The sequence below is a fragment of the Strigops habroptila genome, chromosome 7 (assembly GCF_004027225.2).
Source record: "Strigops habroptila isolate Jane chromosome 7, bStrHab1.2.pri, whole genome shotgun sequence".
In the NCBI taxonomy this organism is placed as follows: Eukaryota; Metazoa; Chordata; class Aves; order Psittaciformes; family Psittacidae; genus Strigops; species Strigops habroptila.
The window spans coordinates 45,622,231-45,642,736 of NC_044283.2; the positions used below are offsets into that span (position 1 = coordinate 45,622,231).

The 20,506-nt window shown below is 44.9% G+C and overlaps 1 protein-coding gene across 8 annotated transcripts in view; it reads right to left on the reverse strand.

Moving 5' to 3' along the window:
- TMEM131L (transmembrane 131 like) overlaps nucleotides 1–19,952 on the reverse strand; it is an 84,683-nt gene extending 64,731 nt beyond the window's left edge. For all 8 annotated transcript variants that reach the window (XR_003992414.2, XR_003992413.2, XM_030493203.2 and 5 more), the window contains exons 1-3: nucleotides 19,746–19,952; nucleotides 19,366–19,436; nucleotides 12,080–12,123 (exon numbers count right to left, since the gene is read on the reverse strand). Coding sequence is in view for 6 of the 8 variants with exons in the window: in XM_030493203.2 (XP_030349063.1) it covers nucleotides 12,080–12,123; nucleotides 19,366–19,436; nucleotides 19,746–19,869 (239 nt within the window). In the remaining 2 variants the exon portion in view is untranslated. The remainder of the gene's footprint in view (nucleotides 1–12,079; nucleotides 12,124–19,365; nucleotides 19,437–19,745) is intronic.
- Between the last annotated feature and the right edge of the window lie 554 nt (nucleotides 19,953–20,506).

Here is a 20,506-nt window from a genome sequence, read left to right on the forward strand (position 1 = left end):
CTGTCCCAGAATTACTCCTCCACTGCTGCCCAAGTGCTTCCCCATAGATGAGACCACATACTGGTGGTGGGGATGGAACCTGCCTGTCACCAAGGGCCAGCTCCAGGTCACAGGGCAGGTGAACTTTGACTGGCTACTGTCCTTACAGCTCTTCTATTGCTTTAGAAAACACTTTTTATCATGACTGGTGCAATTTGACCACCACCATACCCTCTATCCTAACGTGCTTTCAAGCAAGAGATGGTCAATGCACAGATGCCATGATGGCACTATAGGATACTGCATTGTTGTAGTTACAGGGCAACAACACTGCAAAATAGTCTCATGGCCTCAACACCACCACTGGTTTTCCCATTTAGCCACCACCTTGCTGCCACCTCCTTCTCCTCAGATGCTTGGCCCCTCGGGCTCTGGCTCCCCATCAGGTAATGGTTCTGGGCTGCTGTATCCATGGGATTTGTTCCCGTCTCTCCAGAGAGAGCTGTGCTGGGACAAGGGTCTGATAAGCCCGGAGAGGATTAAATGGGAAAAAACAGCACTTAGTGCAATTTTGCAGTGTAGTTTGTTGCAAGACAAACACCACTGGGTATCCTGCCAGACAGCAGGCACTTAACAAGGGAGGAAAGAAAACCACTCCTCCTCCTCCCACCTCCCACAGCAAAACCCCACTGCCTCTTCACCCAGAGGTTTAATACCAAAACACAGGTGTAACCCTGCCACTGGGCAGTACTCATTAATACTGACAGCATCACTACTCCAAAATGTCTGGGATTTGTGATTAGTGCATGATGTGGGAGCTGACCTGCTACAGTATTACTTCAGCCATGAGCTAGTGCCCAATGCCCAGACTGCATCTGAACCATGACTGTCCAGCCCTGTGGGTGATGACAGTCACGTCCTAATAACTTTGGTAGAGTCCCAAAATGAAAATTTTTCATGTTTCAATTTCAAAGAGCAAACAACTACACTCTGTAATTTCTGCATTAACTCCTGCAAATGCAACCAAATCTTTCTGGACAACATCTAGTATCTACAACTGTGAAATTTCATGCAATGCACATCTCCATACTCAGTAGCAGCAGTCACAAACGTAATTAAACTTTAAAATTACAGCTTTTATTTTCTACCAATTTTTTTTTAAATGAACTACAATTTATCCTGAAAGAAAATAAATCTACTGTACTGTCAGATATTTCAGTATAATTCAACCAACCAGTTTTGCTTCTTACCCTAAACTCTCTAAGGATTCAGCTCTGTTGTGCAATGACAACTGCTACACTACAACGTTTGTGAAGATGGGTTTCAGACAGAGTGAAATGTACCCATAGGACACACTTGTTTATAAAACATCCAGCCTGTAACAGATGAGCAATTAACGGCTTTTACATATTCCCACCAAAAAGCCTTGAGAACCTGGTGCACTGTGCTCTGGTGCTCTGACACAAAGCAGCAAGGAAGTCCAAGAGCCTCGTGGCATTTTTCTATGGCCTGTGGAAGCTGCACCTCTCCTCCAAGCACACTGCTGCCATGGAGTTAAAAGGCAACAGAATGTACAGGAACCTCAAGACCTTGGAAAGCAGACAAAGCATCCTCCTCGCAAATAACATACAAACAAGCACACATCTGTTTTTTCTCTCTCCAGTGCTAAACACATCACACTGAGACTGCTGGCTCAGAGCCAAAGAAGTCTTCAAAGTCCCTCTTTGTTCCAAGTGTATTCCCAAATGCTGCTCCGACAAATGTGGACTGGTCTTCTAATTGCCAGGAGTTGGCACTCAAGCACATGCACATGTATTCATATAGCCCAGTTTCAGTTTGATACACGACTGCTGAACCTGTTTCTGTTCCCATTGATAAGAAACAAATACCTACAGCTAAAAGACTACAAAGAGCTGCCTGATCCCACCAAACCCACATGCTGCCCACAGAGGAACTCTTCAAGAGCACCAGCAGGAAACTGGATGCCAGGTGGCCTGGCTTAATTTTGATAACCAGAAATCACAGAAATAATCGAAGCAGCTTCACAGGAAAGGTCAAGACTTCAGTGCGCCAACACACTTAGAAAATCATTAAGTACTAACATTTGGATCCACTGCTTGCCAAACACTGTCAGCTCTTTAATAACTGTGCAGGAGTTAATGGCAACACTTGCAGCGACTCAAAGCCAGTCTCTAGAGCTTCTGGAAATATGAGAGTCTGTATAACAATCCCATTCTCTATTCAGACTCCCAAAAGCTTTTCAAGCATATACCCACCACACAGGTGACGAGGAAAAGCCCTCCAGTAAATCAGGAGGGGAAACAAGGCTGTAAGAACATGGCAGCATTCAGGGGGCTCAGAGAAGAACAAAGACCAGTAGAACAAGAGAGATTATTAGTTTTCCACTAGATCCTGTATATGCATTCACACATAAGTAAAAAAGGCTGGGAAATTTCCACTCAGGAGATCAACATGTATATGCTACCAACAAGGCAGATAGATAGTAGCAGAAACTAAAATAAGCAGATTACAAACTTGCCATTTATCCCTTTTTCTACTTTGTAAAGCTGAGACTGCCTATTTAATTAGGAGTTAACTTTTTCTTTTTTGAGACAGAGATACAGAGATATGTGACAATGGAATTATGCTTCAGGCTCTCAGAAAATAACCAGGTCCTGGAGAGAAACATTAAAACAATGAACAGCAATTTAAAAACCTGGAAATTATGGAATAGATAATGATTTCTGTATTCAAAAGATACAGTGACAACTGGCCAGACCAGCTGCAAATCTCAGGACTGCAAGGAAACTGAGGTTTTTTACAACGCAAGCTCAGCTACACTAGTGCAAGCTTCACCATGTCATCATCCAAAAGAACAGTTTCTAGGCTTAAAAAAAGGAGTTGTTTCCTGCATTTCTCACATTTCCTTAAGGACCTTGCTGTTGTGAGCAAACATTTTAACACTTTTTTTCCCTAGCTCAGAAAGCCCAACTTCTAACTGAAACACAACAAAACCATGAACCAGAGTCAACACAGCCCGTGCTTTCAACAGAGCTGAACATCAGTCACTATCTTTACTTTCTTCCTTTTACTTCCAAGTCCTTACAGCTTCTTCATTTGTCTTTATGAAGTTTTGAAGTAGAATTTGGCTTTTATCAGGCAAAAAATATTATTCTGCACTTCAAATTTCTTAATTTTGACATCTGTGGAGTTCTGGTGTCCAGGTGGGTGAGATGGTAAACCACTGATTACAGCTTATTAGCTACTGCAACAGTATCTTGAAACAGACATGTGGCTATCAGAAGATGAAAACCTCACCAAAAACAAAACCACCGGGCTACTTCTCAACCTCCTCTTGAAAAACATCTTCCCTTCTCTCTCCTTTACCTCATAAGTTTGAGAAAAAAAAAACTTATTCACGGTGACTGGTTTTGACTGTGGAATTGCCGTGTTTCACATTTATATAAAGTCCGCTTGTTCTACAGAAAGCAAGGTCTGTTTTGTGCACACACATACATAAAAAGGACCCTGAGCTGTCCTTGTTCAATTTGCACATTCTGTAAGTTACCAAGACACATACACACACACAAAAAAAAGCAGCTTTATTTGCATGCCACTCTGGGGACAGAAGATGCAGAAGAAGATAAGGTGACTACTAACACAGCCAGCTTCACCCTCTATCTTCCTTATCTCGGGTAGCATCCTGGACATAACAGAGAACGGTGGACCCCTGAGAGGACAAGCAGACACCTAAATTATTCATACTGACCATGTGTTTTTCCTAAGCAATCAGCCTATTTGATTAAAGCAAACTCTTCTATAAATATAAAGCAAATATTTGCAGTGAGTACTCAGAACTCTGCAAAAGAGATAATACACACTGTTGTCAGATGCAAGTATAATATTTGATAAATTTTTCCTCTCCCTGAAGTAGACAGGGCTATTCTGTCCTGATTAAGAGGTTGTTCATTCTGTAATAACCACCACAAAGAAAAAGTCTTTTCCCAAAGCAGCTATTCAAGAAAGCAGATAGAAAATGTTTAAAACAATGTAACTAACACAGGTTTTTTAAATTTAGGCTTGAATTTATAAAACTGAACTGAAAGTGGTACAGATGAGCTATTTGCTTTATTTTCCTGTCAATGTTTTTACTTACGTTACCATGGCAAACACCAAAATTACTGAAAAGGCTCCTTCACCTACTTGCCTACAAGTCATGCACCCAAAGCCACTGCCAGGGTGGGAGTGCAGCTTTCTCTGAGCACAGCTTTCCTAGTTAAATAAAAATACATGAAGCAGCATAAGCCAGGTTTGCATTACTTTTGAGTCTTCAGGAAGATGAGAGTCAGGTAACAGCATTGCCTAAAACACTCTACCACACTGCATCAGACAGATTTCAGGGAACTTTACACCCAGCTTGTAAGAATCAAGGCAGCATGCAGGGGTTGATTCAGGAGCGGACCATGCAAATTCCTGACAGGGAGCAAGCTGTTGTTTCTGGTTTGATCTGGTTTGGGGTTGAGGGGAGTGTTTTTGTTTGGTTGGTTTTGGCTTTTCATTTTTTATTTTGTCATAATTTGCCAATCTGCAGCAACAGAAAAACTACGAAGCTAAATGCCTATGGGCATTCAGATTCAATTCAGATTGCTGACATCAGTCTATTATTCCAGATGTCTATCATTTAACTGCATAATATTAAAATTATGGCAAATTAAGCTCTCTTAAGGGCAACTAAGAAGCGGCTATTAAGGAAGTAAAAATAATTTATTAATAAATTACAGATATAAAGCTAAACCTTTTGTGGCCCACAAATCAGAGGGATTAGCCTGAGATTAACACGCATCTGAAATACATTATTAGTGTATTAAATGTAAAAGTAGAAGCATAAGAAGAGAGTTCCTATTCTGAACTACCTATAGAAGGAGCATGCATGAGTTATGGGAACACCAAGTTTACAAGGATTAGGACAAACATGCCACAGCAGCTGCTTTTACCACCTTCTTTTTTTTTTTCTCTTTTTTCCCTTTTTCTCTCCTCTAAGCATACAAAGCATGTCCTAACATCCCCTTTTTCCAAACAAGGAAGGTTAAGTTGAACAAGGAGAATGCCATTTACGCAGTGGACCTGCAGGGCACTCGCGGCATGTGGCTGCTTGGCAGGAAGAGCTGACCGTCCCCATGTGTTTGCTGAATGACGATACCAACAGCCTGTGTCACCATGAGATCTGTCTCTGCTCTTGTATAGCTTTGCAGACAGTACTGAAACTAACACAGAATGGAAAATAAGACACCATATGCCCTTTTGTCCCACCTGCTTAGATCAGGACTGTCCTAATCCTAAAGGCCATGCATTCTGGGTGGACTTTGCCCCAAAGCACAGGCTACAGGGGTAGCCTCCAAGGCTATCCATCACACTGATGCAAATGTTCTTCCCTTCTCCTACCCAACAGCTATTGACTCGATAAGGCATTAATCCCAACAGGATGTTCTCCCTCTCAGCCCCACACTTTTGGGGACTAATCTGCTCATCTACCTCACCAACAGTTAGCAGAGCAGCAGATTTGGCTGGGCTCCTCTGCAGCTCCTCCTGCACTGCAGCAGATAAGGGAGCAGAGAGGCAGCCTTGGCACGAGTACCACCACACAACCAGAAAGTGGGAAAAGAAAGTGAAGAAGTTAACAGAAGAAGAGAAAGATACAGGATGCCAAACTGTAAAGCACAGTTTATTTGTCTGTTTAAAACAGGTCATTACATGTGAGAAAGTTTACTCCAGTAGCACATATCCACACATACAGCTTCTTCACATACACTAATCCTTGCACAATCAATAACCTCATAGCCCCAGCTGAAAGGAGACTGTCACTGCTGCTATTTGTACCAGTATAGAAACTGGAGTAAAGACAGCCTGTGTGGCTTTTCAAAGCAGTGCAAGACATATGAAAGCACAAGTGCCAATTTTCAATTACCACACCAAGATTGCTTTTATTTCTCAAAGTCAAATTGTCACCCATAGATGAGAAAGTCCATTTTAGGTCAGCATACAAGCCAATGTACAGATCGAACCATGGGCATCTTCCAGCCCAAGAGGGCTTACAACAGCAAGAGAAATGCATACATACCATCAGGGCTTCTTCAGTGAAAGCAGGCAAGATTTTGATGAATGGGATTGCAACAGCATATCAATAATTAAATCTGGCCATGCATCACTTTTAAAATATTTCAGTTAACGTCAAGTAGGACTTATGCCTAGGACAGAAGTAGGACAGCTCTTCGCAAAACACAGTAGGGCTGTCCCGTTTAGGGACTGTAGTGACATGACAGGGGGTAATGGGTTTAAACAGGGGAAGTTCAGGTCAGATATAAGGACGTTCTTTACTGTGAGGGTGGTGAGGCACTGGTATGGGTTGCTCAAGGAATTTATGAATGCTCCATCCCTGGCAGTGTTCAAGGCCAGGCTGGAGAGAGCCTTGGGTGACATGGTCTAGTGTGAGGCTCCCTGCCCATGGCAGGGTGGTTGGAACTAGATGATCTTAAGGTCCTTTCCAACCATTCTATGATTTGCCATTAACTCCAGATCTTAAAAAGCCATAGTGTTAGCTCCTCAGTCTGGTGTGAAACACGGTACAGCTGGCCCAGGCCACTGCTCTCATTTCAGAAGTGCTGAAAGCAGCTTAGGAACAAATAAATAAATGGATAGCTTGACTCATTTGCTAGCACACAGCACTGTCATGCCATGTCCCAGGGAAAAAAAACCAAACACCACAAACAAAAGAACTAAACAGGTTTTTTACAACCTGTATCAATGCAACACAATTCCGCAAAAGGAACAGTATTTTGGAAGAAGCAATGCACACAAGCGGACAGCTGTCCCTAACAGCACTTAATACAAAGTTCAGCAAGGCAAAGTTCATCGGTGAATGAATTACAACATATAAAACAGAGATAAAAGATTAAAGCAGCAATAGTTCAACCTGCCACCTTGGCTGTTCCTGGTGGAAGCATAAGTAAGGGGAGGAAGAGTAACACTGACAGTTCCTTCCAGAACAATTTGTTTCTTCATCTATGAGAGACCCCCCCAAGTTTGTTGGCCTTCTAGCAATTTTTCTCTGTAAGCTTTTTTTTATTCTAGCTTCACATTACCCTCTGTGTTCCCAAATGTGTTTCCTTAGGGATTTTCACCCAAGCATAACAGGTACGTGTGTGGACATCTCATTTCCACTCCTTTACTTCTATAGTACTTTACATAAAGTAAATTTCATTTCTTTAGGCACCCAGCAAAACTTGAAATGAGTAGTCCCTTGGTGATGTGGTGAAACTGTAAGCAGGATACAACAGCAGTGACTTATCAATTAAAAACAAAAGTTAACCAATATCGAAGCAGGTTTGGGTGCAACCCAGTAAAAACACCCATTCCATGCATACTGTAGAAATGTGTTACTACATGCAAGTGCATTAATGTTAAGTAAAAACCTTCTTCCACACGAAATGCAGCTTTTTTGCCCCCCCCTTTTTTTTAATACACACAAAGATTTCTGCTTCTTTTATAAAGAAAAAAAATAATTAAAACTATTAACAATTTAATAAAAGCAAATATCACTACTACAAGTCATGACCAAGCATATATTCTAGGAAGTCTTCATGTAATGGGGAGGTAAATTTAATGTCAACCTAAATGATTGTGGTACTTAATACAAGCTTAGGTTGAAAATACTGGTTTAGGATGGTTCCTTTCAAACAGTTTAAGCACTCACTGACACTCTCAAAACTATTTTTCAGCTCTTCATTTCAATACGTTTTCTCAATGGATACTCAGTTTGACTTTAACAAGAATGTTTAAAAAGTAAGCAACATAAACCACTGGTTTTCTAATAATTTGGGCAACTTTTCTGGCACAAAATCAATTTTTATTCTTCTCAGTAAAAAAAAAAAAAAAAGGCAGAAGGAAAAAAAAAAATCCAGTTGATTCTAACTTATTTTTTTCAATCTTCTTTTCCTGGCTTAGCCACTAACCAAGGTAGTTATCTGGTACACAGGCCAGTACCACCAGTCCCATGCCATTACTTCCAAAGAACTGGACTGTCAGAAATTATGTGTCCTGGGTTCATTATGGCACTAAGACCATAGGCTTTGTTGAAGGATGAGTCCCCCTGTAAAGTGTCTTAATAGTCCATCCACAGCACCAGACTCATCTGTGTCTCGACTGGAGATGAGATGAAGTTCTAGCCAGTGAGAAATTCCAGGTATGACCTCATGTGAAGCAGGCTCATTGTCCCCAGCCACTCTGGATTCTTCCTGAGGCAAATGCTATAAAAACATCTCTTAAGTATCCGCTAAACCCCCAAGTAATTTTGCAGTCAGTGCACCTTAACTGCTTTGTCTCTCAGGCAACTAGTAAGCTACTCCCTTGCTACCTTTACCTTCCAATTTCTCTTCCATGTCTGGAGCACTGCTTCAGGGACACAGCAAAAATCACAGGATTAGGAGTAATAAATTCCACTTGGTAACCAGGAGAGGTCAAAGTGCCAGGCACCAGCTGCCACTCCGAGGCTGCACTATCACCCTAGCAAGAACCCATTGGGAGCTGATATCATCTACTTCCCCAAGCAGCTCCAATCCACAGGGTCCAACACTCTCCCAGTGATCAAAGGCAAAAGTTCAACAGAAATGCTTGACTGAGCTAACTGCATCACACTTACAAATTTCCTAACAGTTCATACCTATCTACTCAAAGCAAAATATGCCCTAACTGTTACAGGTAAGGGCTGGAAAATGTCCTCTTACTAATTACACACCATACTCTTCGTATTGTGCGGCCTTCCTGTCTCGTGGACTATTAATGCACATCACATATTAAGAATGCATGCTCCTAATCTTGAGTACAGCTGTTTACCCTGGTGCAAATGCTCTTTAACATGTCAGCTGGAAAACTGGATCCTCAAAGGCCTTTCTCCAGAAGTCCTCAAAAACAAGGATTAAGAACGTCATACATGTGAAAACTTATTTTTTCTTTTGGTAGTCCAATGACTACTTCCTTGAAGTGGAGAGCTGAAAATGCTGATAGCATCATTTGTGCACATCACCTAACAGTAATGTCCCTTTATCTGTGCCAGACTTCTGCATTTGACTCATTCTGCTGCTTTAGCAAACGCTTAACAAAAAAGCAAGCACCTAATTCTCAAAAATTTGCTACTGCCAGCTGTGGCAAGCGAACAGTCACCAGTGTGAAGGGGGATGGGAGACAACAACCACACAAAAAGCCAACACCCACCAAAAAAACCCCAAAACAACCTTTCTGTTAACACCTGGCATTGACTTTCTTCTAAGAAAACTTCCCGAGCCACAGTTGTTCTGGAAGACATCTTTTTACTACTGATTTTCAAATATAAGAAACATTTTTTAAGAAAACTAAGCTTTTTTTAACAGATTAATCGAAATATACGTGGCTCTAATTCTGTCAAAGACTGTGGCCTGAAGCAGTACATCCAACGACTCAAGTACCTACTGTCCAGCATTTCTTATTTCAGAGTCTGATCCAGAGAGACAAAGCAGCAGAAAACGATCTGTGGTAGCATCCAAGCAACCAGGGAATAGGCTGGAAATTAGGAGTTACTAATTACCTTTTTCTCACTCAGGGCAGCTGCAAACCACAGACCTCCAGATCAACCACTTCTCATTCACCTCTGAAATAGCTCTTTACAAAAACTGCTATTTTGACAATGTCTTTTTACCTCCATGCAAACTTCTGTATTTGTTAAAGCTAAACTTAAGCCAGAAATATTGAGACTACATCCACACCCCTTGTGCACTTGCCACAAAAAACAACAGCAAACCAAGAAGCCCACCCCAAATGGAAGATCCTGTGATTACATGCACAGGAAGCCAGTTTACAGACTGTTAATAATACATTACTTTTTTTTGTTTTAAAGTAGGTTAACAAGTTCCCAAGAGAGCCCATTAACCTAGAATTAAAAACTGAATAAAACAATGTTTTGGGAGAAGATGTTCTCCTTTATGCCCCAAGATGTCAAACTACGCTTTCTTCAGCTCTGGGGAAAATTCTGTTTTCTCTATCTCCATTAACTTCTTTTCATACCACCACTTTAAGGTGCTTTGCTTCTATGGGCTTCACATCAAATTTCAGTAGCTTTAGCTGATTTCCCTAGGGTACGCTGGCAGACAATGAGATGGAGATGCTGCAAGCTCTCAGCTTTTGCTGCTACAGGAAAAGGAAATCCCCATGATTTCACCATATAGTAATATAAGCCAAGGGAATGAAAGTTAATCTGGAAAGAAACTAATAAATTCTAGTCTTTCTAATGTACCTTTGCTAGGTCTTCTTCATAAACTATAACATTATTCTTCTACACTGTAACATTCCTTCAGTATACAGACACAACACACATTGCTGTTTATATACGGCAGCAAACCAAAACAGTTTAAAAGATGCATAAAACCCAGTGTCTGTTTAGGCAAGTTTCCTGAAGCATTTCAGTATGGCAATAGAAGGATGTTTCCATCCATGCAATTGAACCTCATAAGCTTTACTTACAGAAGACAAGTTCATTTTTGGAAATGAGTAACTACTAGAAAAATCTTTAAGCACCGAATGACAAAAAAAGTCAAACCACTTTTTCCTATCTGAGTCTCATAAACTATTTATCTTTCAATAATATTTTTATTATTGCCATAGTAGCCTGTTACTCCATCCACTTACAGAGAAAAACAGGCAGGTAGAGATTTTTTCCTTAAGCTACATCTCTGCCTACTAACGAAAAATCTCAGAAACCACTTTCAGCACAGCATTTGAGACTGCTGTCTTCTCACTACCTCCCAATAAAGAGAGCACGCAGTGAAAATTTAACATCAAAACCTACTGTAGTCCGCAGCTGAAAATCTGGGAACATGCCAGCTTTCAACACTTTATCCCTCTTTTTGCAACGGGAGAAGGAAAAGCACAAACCATCAGCACCAGCTGTCAGAGGCATCAGAAATTCTCCCATCCTGTTTCGATACCGTCTTTGTCACTCCCACGGTGATGAGGCACAGGAGCCCTAATATGATGCTGGGTTCAGACAAGAAGGCTCCCAGTGGGGCAGAAAGAGGGGGGAAAAGCTGTGCGAAGAAGCGTTACAGTGCTTCAAGACAAACCAAACCCATCATAACCATCCACTTCCCACCCCCAGGCTTACCACCTGAGCTTACCACTCTTCTGCCAGCTCCCAGCAAGGCTTGTATTTTATCAGATCTATTGGCTCTCAAAGCCAGGGTAAGGGCAGGGAGATAAATGAGAAAAGGATTTCTGGCTAACTGCAGCCATCAGAGCATGGTGGTGTTACACATGTTTATTTTAAGTCTTGTGATCTTTCTGGCTGGCATGGCACCGAAAGCTGTACCCACATTAACACATACCAAAGGAAGGAAGTGTTTCACTGGTAGATGTCCAAGCATTTTAATCTGGTCGCTCAGAGGAAACAAAATGTGTATTTAAAAAATAATCTGTGATGCTATTTACCCAACCCTTCAAAACAGCGGAGGCCTGATATTATCAGAAACAGCAGAGTTGAGGCTACAGTGCTTAAGAGCTTTATTATTTATCTGATTTCAAGAAATAAGGCAGAATATTTATTGTTCCACAGCAACACACTAATAAGCATTTGGCTTTAAATCTTCTTTACCCCTCTCCCTGCCTTGGTACAAATTAACACTCCCAAGACTACTTATGTTTGCAAATTTTGGAATGGAAAATTGTCCTCTTGTTTAAAGAAATTCATTACAAAATACACAATAGAGCAGAATTAATAAACACAGATTTTTTTTTTTTTGTGTGTGCGTGTAAAAGCAAATGCACCTTAGAATAAGGAGAAAGAGACGCAAGAGAACATTTCAGTCTTCCATACGCTATGCACTATTTTCCGGTCTTGCTAGGAGACTAGTATCAACATTAGTTGAGAAAATAGTGAGCTACAAGTGATGAAAGTCTATTTAATATGCAGCAGAAAAAAATAATTTTTATTAGTCTGCTCAATTACACTTCAGTATTTCCTAAAGCAAAAAACAAAACTAGTTTCACTACTTTATGTTTTCATTTGAGTTTTGCTTACCTTTGCTCTTGTGGATGCTCTTCCACATCCTCCTCCAAATCAGCCTGACAAACAGAGAAAATACTATATAAGAATCTCAGAACTACAACAGGGTGCACTAGACATATGTACCATTTTTAACTCCACCAAAGACGGACTCTCACATGACTTGCTTGCAAAGCAAACTCAGAAATCTACAATTCCTAAAGAGAACCCTTGATGATTCAAGTAAGGTAGATGCTGGCCATCCCATTTGAGGTTTCTGTTCATTTTGACAAGACAAATGGTGACTTAACATGGCTGCTCCATTATTTTTTCCCCAACTGTTCATTCAACACTCATTTTTCCACTTATACAAATGCTTTTATACAAAATTCTGCTCACACACACAATTTCAATCTAAATCCATCAATTGTCCTCAAACTACAGGAAGACTATTTCCTCCACCTTCAAATTACTTACCCTTGTCAGTAAATTTCATTAGTGAGTACCTGAGTAAATTGGATGCAGAATGCCTTGAAACTCAGATCACGTGGTAACACCAAAAGCAATGGCAAGGTACCATGTTCCAACAGGGACTGCGAGATCCCAAACCCAGATTTCATAAGTGATCAGCAGCACATAAAGAAATCAGAGAGCACAGAAGCTTTAAACACAACAGCTGAGCTCAGTTGCTGGACCAAAGCAATTTTTAAGACATGCAGTTAACACACTGTGCCAGCTTGCAGTTCACAACTAACCACTTTGAGCTGTCTACAGAAATGAACTCAAGCATTGGTTCAATGAGCTCCCTGCAGGAAAACCATTTAAAACAAGCAGGTAGCTGCTCTGAACCAGCCAAGATCTCCAGGAAAGCTTTAAGTACAACTCAAAATGGACCATGTTACAGCCACCCAACCGGCGCTGATGAAACCAGGGACAACTTTAGGGAGATTAACATTTTTCAGGAAGAGGTCACAGTTATCCTGCCAGGAACAGCTAGTAAGTTTTCCCAGCTACTGCTTCTGCAAGTGATGGTTTCACAAGATGCAAGCTACAGACCTTAGCAATGAAAAAGTAGGGGGGGCAGTGGCGAAAAAGACTTTTAAAATTAAATGAATGCACCTTCCACCACTACTCCTACACATTTCCCATGTAAGTGCATCATGGAACAGGCCCCAAGCCACCAGAGCTTTGACTCTAGCTCCTATTTGCATTACATACTGGAAAAAGAAAAAAAATCACCTGCACAGACACTGAACATCTTTCTACAGGCTTCAGATGCTTAAACAGATCAGGCAGCCCTATTCATCTACTGAACAGGGCAGACAGCAGGATTTCTGAAGACTTGAGCCTTGTGCAGGGGGGGGAAAAATAGGTAACTAAGGCAGCAAATATGGTTAATATTATTATTAATAATTCACACTATAGCTAAAATAATTATAATATGGCTATTATTATTACAGCTCTTGCTGAAAGCTACCAGATGTATCTAAACATCAATCTTTTTGCTACAAGCAGCTCATCCAACAGCAGCAGCAGAGCCTTCACCATAGTATAACCTAATCTGCAACTCAACTGACAGGGAAGTACAAGTTAATCTGAGGACTTGACAATCTTTCTGTATGTATGCCCTTAAAGAGTGTTTGGAGACACCATGATAATTGTCCAGGATCTGCAACATCTTCAGCACAGGCCTGCTTACCTAGAGATCCTAGCTCCCGGCCCTCATGGTGACCCGGCCATCTCTTCTAACAACCCAGCTAAGCCTTGCTGTTAGACTCTACCAGTAGGGCACAATACAAACCCAAATTCTCAGTTCCTTTTGAACTTTCAGGACCTCAGTACATACCAAGCAGAATTAGAAAACTCCTCATCCACACCCTCCAGAAACAGCTTCTCCACCTCAACAAGCTGATGAGCTATCCTCATTTTAAATGGCTTAACTCCTCCTTTAAATGGCTTAACATCTGCCAGGCATCAGAAACCTGGGTCTCTGTCATTACACGGTGCTCACCCTTAATGCTAGCTATCTTCCCACTTCTCCTTTTTGCTTTTTCTCAAGCAATGATGACAAGAACCTCCCCAGTCTATATCATGCAGCCACAGCATAAAAGCTCAATTATGCAAGAAAAAAATAAAAATAAAAAAATCACCCTTGACCCTGGGCATGCACACAGAGCCCCATGTCCAGCTTTCTCCTGCCATCTCTCCTGTATATGCCACAGGCTACACGTATACTTGCACTGAGGATTTAAAAAACAAGAAGACAAGCTTTCTCAAACTACCGTAGGACCAGACAAGTACTACAGGGGGATGGGAGAAAGGGAACTACTCCTGAAGCTAAAATGCAGGTCCCAGCAGCCTGTCCATGACAGGAAAAAAAAAATCCGCTTCCTCCAAACCTCATCCTGACTATATGCAGGTGCTTATCTTTGTGCTAGAACGCCCCTGAAAGCGCCCCTCTCATGTCACACCAGTCTTGAGAGCCCAGGCTGACAGCTTCAGCATAATCTGCATGGCCAACCAGCCCCAAGCCCTATCAGCACCATCCGGAAGCTCAGCTAGGAGGCTGGAGGAGCCCTTTAACAGCCCGAAGAGGAACACAATTCCCACCCAACTCTGTCTCGGGCTTTCACACAAATTGTGTGCCTTCCAACAAACCCTACTTTGAAGTCAGTGACTCCGTACATTTAATTTGTGCATAGCTGATGGGATGCGCCTCTGTTAATGACATACTGCAGTGCTGCATATCTCAGATACATAAGTAAGATCAAGGTCTTCTTCAGCTTTCGAAACCAGCAGAACAATTAACCTTATTAGCCCCTGAGCTGCACTGAAGAACAGGAACTGAAGATGAGTTGCTACTACATGGGAAAAGAAAAAACAATACAATAATCTTTCAGAACTGTGCAGAACCTTTAAAGCGAAAATCCAGGCAGCAGCTCTGTATTCGCTCAGCACCTGTAACAATACAGTAAATATTGTGGCATCTTTCTCTTCCTCCAAAATTTAAGCACCCTAAACATTAGAAATAATCTGTCACTGTAATCTCCTAAGTATCTGCAAGCAAACTGAAACATACACAGGGTGTTCCTCTAATGAAACATCTCACTCATCTCCTACATGCAGCATGCAGGAATGGTAGAAAACCCAGCAGACAGGCATGGCACTGACACGAAAAGAGAGTTTGGTCTATGTTGCCTTTGATGACTTACTATCATTTTCAATTGTGACATCAAGACCTACAATTTAACCTTCATTTAATTTTAAAGTAGTTCCTCCCTCAAAACCGAAGGGGCTGAAAGCACTGCATGCCCTGCTCTGCAGGTACTCAACCCGCCTGCCCCTGCCTTCAGATGCTCACAGCAATCCCCCACACAGTGCTTCTCCTTTCATACCCTCATGGCAGTGGAGGCAGCAGGCCCTGTACCCTTACTGTGCTTTTCATTGAGCTCTTTCCTCTCCTCTACAGCGAAGAAAATATAACTAACTGCCTTTCAGCTTTGCACTGAAGTGCTCAACACGGCTGTTCATATTTGGAGCTTTTTCAGCCTTTAATGGTGAAGGGTTTGGGTGTCAAGTCCTACATAAAGGAGCTTTTCTCTCAAGCATTTTACTTCAGTAAGTATTAACAAGTTACAAACAAACAAGCAAAACCACAAAATTATAAGGAGCCCGAATAAAAACCACAACTGCTCTAATCAAGCCTCTCACACTTGAGATTTTCTGTGTCGAAATCCCACTGGTTTTCCATGCATCTCCCAACCATCAGGGCAGGCAAGACTGTACATTTTCCACAGTGAGGACAAGTGATGGGAAGGAAAACAAAATCAAAAATCCAGTCATCCACCACAGTGACATTTGCTATGAAAATGAGCTTGAGGGGACGGAGAGCAAGGTGGCTACCCCACACTTCACACCACCTTCAACAAGAAAGGACCTGGGCACAAAGGAATACGGATACCACATCCTGACTGGGAAACCCAGCCTGTCTCAAAGCAAAAAGGGAACCCAGGAAGAAACATTAAAATGCTGGAGGAAGCTGCAGACCGGTGGAAGACTGTCAGCATACTAGATACGGGCAGCTGCTCCTCAGCTCCAGCCTGCAAGCCCACGCACACCCTTCAGGCTCGGCTGTGGAGCAAGAGCAGTAGGTGAGCCATCCCCAAACAGCTCTGCAGCCTTCAGAGGAAGCCAAACTCAAAGGATCACAAGCATAAGGGAGTAAGAAAAAGAAAAAGCACAAACACATGTGAGAGGGAAGCTGGGAGGGGGCACGCAAGAAGCACAAACAATGAAAGGGAAGCAAGAGGAAACAGAAGGTAGAAGGACCAACCGGGGAGGAGGCGTGGGGGCCCTGGGCGGCTGCGCTCCAGCATGTAAATTCATGCAGTTCACGTAGACAAAGCGATGCTGTGAGAGGCCTAGAAAGCAACTACAAATATTAAAATGCTTTGCTTCCCCTCCCTCACTTCTTAACACGATGTCTTTATTCGGTACATGCTCTTGGAACAAAAGCACGCGCCAGCAACCTGATGGCTGAATGGGCTATCAACCCCTCCAACTTTCACCCTCAAATTCTGCAGGCAGCAAGGAATGCTCAAAACTGCTCTGTCACAGGCAGCTGATGATGCATGGAAAACAAGATAATAGTGCAAAGCCACGACAGAAAGGGAAAACATCCATCAGACAGCATTGGTAACCCGCCAGAAATGGGCAAAACGGCTGGGCAGACAGGGCATATCCCCGCTTGGAGCCCGCAACACACGCGCGAGAGGGAGATGCTTTGGGAGAGGAGCATGCACAGTTCCTTCCCTAGATTTTTCACTTCTATATGCAAAGTCCTTGCTCTCCTACGCCGCACTCCCTCCTGCCCTCCTCCAAAAGGGAACAGGAAGAACCAGATCGAGGAACCACAGCACTTCCCGTTCCCAAAGTCTTCCCCTAGACCCATCTTTAAATACATGAATGAAGCAACCTTCAGATATTCCCTATCAAACAGTATTTATTTTCCACTCAAAAGCAAGGAAGTTCTTCCTATTACTAGACCCTCACCATCGCGTCACCACTGCTGCGGTACATAAATACCAGGCAACAACCCTCTGTGAGGGTTTAAGCGAGAAAGTCTGGTTTTGCAAGGAAAAGAACGTGGACAACCTCCTTGTAGCAGTAAGCCAGGCTATTTTTCTTTAGTGGAGACGGGCAAGCAATAAACCTCTTGCCAGTTTAAGAATCCTTCTAAAAAAGAAAGGGCAGTCAGAGGTTAACAGATGAAGTGATTTTCCAAGTCTCCCTTGTCTCTGCTGACGCCCCTCACCAACCCAGAACAGTCAACCAGCAGGGTGAGAATGCTGAACTGCCTTCAGGACCTTGCAGACACCAGAGGGGATCACGGCAGGGTGGGTAACCCTCGACTCCTTGGGCGCTCAGAGGAGAGCCACAACCAGCCATCACAGAGCAATGCCATGAACACTCCATGCAAGAGGTGTTGAAGGGTCCCTTGCCACATCTGCAGAAGCAGAGGGAGGTCTCCTTTCCTCCTCCCTGACAACTGTAAAAGGCAGCTTCAAATTCAAGACCCCGAGCCCACAAGGGAACAGAAATTCGGGCATCAGGGTTGGGCCTGGAACTGAGATTCGGTCTTAAAACTGTGTTTGAGGAACCCAGGCCCTTCTGTTTCAGCTTGAGCAGTCACGGATGCATTAGATGCTGCTGTGGTCCCCAAGCTCGGAGGGGAAAGGCATGCAAAATAGCTGATGCACCACCAGCGCTCAGGAAATGGTTCATCTGGCTTTTATCGTCCACCTTTTACTTCAATGAGCCTATCGCGATTTTCACTCCTCACTCTGTCACAACTGAAACCAGAAGACCCACTTTCTTCCCTGCGTACGTACCACAGCATCTACAGAAATGACAGAGGAGCAGAACGGCAGCCTCAGCTTTGCCTCTCATGGCTGCAAGGGCTCAGCAGGACCATACGCTCAATCACACCAAGTTCATTGGCCATTCGTGCCTGGGTTTCTTTCAGCCACACCACAGCTCATTTTTATGAGGATGCTCAAGAACAAAGTGTTTTCCAAGTGAACCTAATCTCCTCAGGAAGTAAACATCACATCACCATCAGTCAGTTGCAGCTTCACTATGAGAAGTGACTATAAACAACTGCATTACATGGTTCTACATCTAATGCATCTTAATGTCTTCAAGGTAAAGAATGCACACACAAAAGGCCGAGTTCCTTCAGCATCCCTGGGCACAGAGGCTGCACCTTCCCGTAGCTAGTACCGTTCTGCACCAGGCAAATTCTGAACAGCATAACATATATATGCACATGTATATATATATATAATCATTTGCATATACAATAGGTGATACTTTCATAATGCCACAATACAAAATGCTGGGCCCTGGTAAGCAGAATCAATCATTAGCTAGCTGAGGAAAAAAATAACACTTCTGCTCTTTTTCCCTATGTTAATAGGTATCAACAGCCGAGCACTAAACAGAGAATGATATAATGGCTAAAGAGAAATAAATTACCCTCTTTTCTCTCCCTCACATAAGATGATGTCCCCAAGGACTGCTTCTTCCCATTTACGAGCCTGGTGCCTTGACGTCTAGGAAGGCCCAGCTCAACATATGGCAGAGTCCATCAGTGCAAGTTAAATGACTGCCTCAAATGCCAAAAACTCCAGACCACCGCCTCCATCCCGCACAGCACCCCTCCTCACTCACCAGCCCACCCCTGCATTTTACCATCTCGGCTCCTCCTGCCAGCACGGAATTTAGCAAACCTCATTAGCGCTCAACACCAGCAGCTAAACAAAACAAGAATGAGCTAGGACGAGAGCGGGACGACATCAGAAATGATGTGTCATTTGAGGGGGGGAAAAATGGCTTCACCTGAGCAGGTCTGAGATAGAAATACAAAATACATGGTATTCATCATATGCACATCCAGTATTTACTGTGCACTAATGCATTCATTAAAAAAGGGAGGGGGAGAGATAGAAAACGGGGGGAGGAGGAGAAAGAACACTGGGAACGGGTGGGGGGGATAAAGCCTCAGAACCCCACCGTCATTTGCAGCCCGGTAACGGCAGGGCGCGCGGAGGGGGATCCGCGGGGACGGGGTTGTGGCGTGTGACAGCGGGCGAGGCCGCGCCGATCGCCCCCCGCCGCGGCCCCACACCCGCCCCCCGGCCCCACACACTCCCCCCCTCACCCCGGGGCCCTGTAATGGCTCCCGACCCCCGGGTCTCGGCCCCGCTTCACACGCCCCCCGGCCCCAACCACCGCCGCGCCCCCCCCCGGCACCCCCTCACCTGGGCGGGCAGCAGGAGCTCCCCCTCCTCGGCCTGCCACAGCTCCACCACGCCGGGAATGGGCTCGATGGCTGCAGGGGCAGAGAGAGAAACCGCGGGTGGGCCGGCCGCGCTCGCAGGGGGCCGGGAAGCCGGAGCCCGCAGGCAGCGGCCCGGGTGCGGGGCAGGCCCGCAGCGACGCGGGGCCCGGCTGACAACGGGCCGGGAGGAAGGGTGTGGGGGGAGGCTGCGAGCCACGTCCCGGCTCCCTTTGTGTCCCCGGGCTGCCACCGCGGCAGCCGCCCGAGGGACGGCGGCGGGGGCCCGGCTCGCACACCCGGAGCGGGCGGCGGCGCCCGCCGCTCGTTCCCTCCGTCCGCCCATCCCGCCGGTGCGCTCACCTTGCCCCTGCGCCTCGCCGGGTCGGAAGCAGGGCAGGAGGACGTGGAAGACGCCCAGCAGGAGGTTCATGGCGGCGGCCGCGCGGCAGTAGCCGCTCTGCTGCGGGTAGCGCAGCCCCGCCATGCCGTGCCGCGCCGTGCTGCGGCTGGGCGGGGGCGGTGGCGCGGGGCGGGGCCGCGGGGCACGCCGCCACGCCCACCGCCACGCCGCGCGGCTGCGCGCCCCCGCGCCACGCCTCGGCCGCGCCCCTCCGGCCACCCCCCGCCCCTGGCGGCGGCGGCGGCGGCAGCGTTGAGCACATGGCGCGGAGCCAGGCGCGGGGTGCCCGGAGCCAGGGAGACAGCGGGAGACCTCGGGGAAGGACGGTGCCGAGTCCGGTTTGTGGCCGCGTTTGTGTGTGCGGCTGGTGCGTGATCAGCGGCCGGCGCGGGAGCTGCTCGCCGTCCCTTATCCCGTGCGGTGACACCGGTGCCGTCCCTTATCCCGTGAGGGATGTGATGACACCGGTGACATCCCTTATCCCGTGCGGGATGCGGTGACATCGGTGCCGTCCTTTATCCCGTTCTGGATGTGGGGTCATCAGTGCTGCCCTGCTGTTTCTAGGGGCGGGGGGAAAAAGCATTAAAAGGGCGAAGGAAGGAAGGAAAGCAGGATGCGGCGTGAAGGGGGACGGGAGGGCACGGAGGGGAAGGCTGAATGGAGGGGAGAGAGGGGAAAAGAAACCCCAAATATCCCCGGTGATCCGGTGACCTGCGTGCAG